Below are 1232 nucleotides of genomic sequence, written 5' to 3'. Positions count from 1 at the left end.
TGAGTTTGGTGAAGCAAGACGCAGTGAGGGTGAAGGGGGGTCCGGGAGGTGAGGGAGGAGGAGGGTCGGGAGGTGAGGGAGGAGGAGGGTCGGGAGGTGAGGGAGGAGGAGGGTCGGGAGGTGAGGGAGGAGGAGGGTCAGGAGGTGAGGGAGTTCTTTTCTGTAAACAAAACATGACGCAGTCTTGTTATTTCTGATTTTAAATATTTCAGAATAGGCTTTTAAAAATGGAATAAGACACCGTACACTGTTTTCTCAATTTTTCGTTTATATCAAATTCTGAATAAAAATGTCGATTGAAGTAAACTTTTTTCCCCACCACAGACCTTTGAATACTAATGATTTTTTTCCGCTTTGTTGACCTTACATATTTTCTCATCTTCTCTGAGCCTTGGATAAAATTAAATGCCTAATCCCTGCCTGTTCCTCTCTGTTGGCTCAGCAACAGCCCTTGATGGATTTAAATTCCTTGGCATCGTCACCATTTCCACGATACACGTGACAGTTCAATGTGCTGAGATTTCTTTCTTCTGTAAAAGTTAGAAACGGGGTATAAAGGGCCAGAGCTGGGCTTGCACTGAAGCAGGAGCCCTTACCTGCTCGGACAGGGCTGGTCTGGCTTGGCTGCAGCTTGAAGTCCACTTAAGGGGAACTTTCCTGGTGTCACTGGGAGGGAAACACGAGGAACAGACTGAAGTGCTTATGCCAGAGCCTGGCATGTCAGGACGATCCAAAGGCTAGCTGCCGCCGCCACAGCACCTGCTCATCCTCTCCACTCCCCTTGCAGGACTTCCTCAAGTACTCCAAGAAAGCCAGCCTGGACACGTCGGAACTGGAGGTACTTGCCCCCGGGCTGTCCCCACGTGCCTCCCAAGCAGCCCGTCCCTGGCGGGGTGGGTCTCACCACCACCTGGGCCCCCTGCCCACCCACCGGAGGGCTGGAGGGGGGTGGACCTGGACTCGGAGGTGTGGGCGGGGGTTGGCACTGCAGCTTTTCCCTGGAAGTTGACTCTGCTGTGTCCCCGCCCCCAGAGAGCCGTGGAGGTCATGTGCATCGTGCCGAAGCGGTGCAACGACATGATGAACGTCGGGCGGCTGCAGGGATTCGACGTAATGCGCTGTCCTTCCTTAACCTGCCCCTCTGGCTTCCATCCCCTCCCGGGCCGGCTTGTTTACCGCATGTGTGGGAGCTGGTCCTGTCTGCTTGGTTTTCTGTCTTCTCTCACTGTACT

General features: G+C 53.8%; 1 protein-coding gene across 1 annotated transcript in view; it reads left to right on the top strand.

Annotated features, from left to right (window-relative positions):
* TRIO (trio Rho guanine nucleotide exchange factor) overlaps positions 1–1232 on the top strand; it is a 205763-nt gene that overhangs the window by 184283 nt on the left and 20248 nt on the right. The window contains 2 exon segments of the mRNA XM_015567633.1: positions 788–838; positions 1033–1110. Coding sequence (XP_015423119.1) covers positions 788–838; positions 1033–1110 — 129 coding nt within the window.

Source organism: Myotis davidii, unplaced genomic scaffold (genome assembly GCF_000327345.1).
Source record: "Myotis davidii unplaced genomic scaffold, ASM32734v1 scaffold143, whole genome shotgun sequence".
NCBI lineage: Eukaryota > Metazoa > Chordata > Mammalia > Chiroptera > Vespertilionidae > Myotis > Myotis davidii.
Note: the sequence above shows the minus strand (reverse complement) of the source record. Positions and strands in the feature narration are given on the sequence as shown.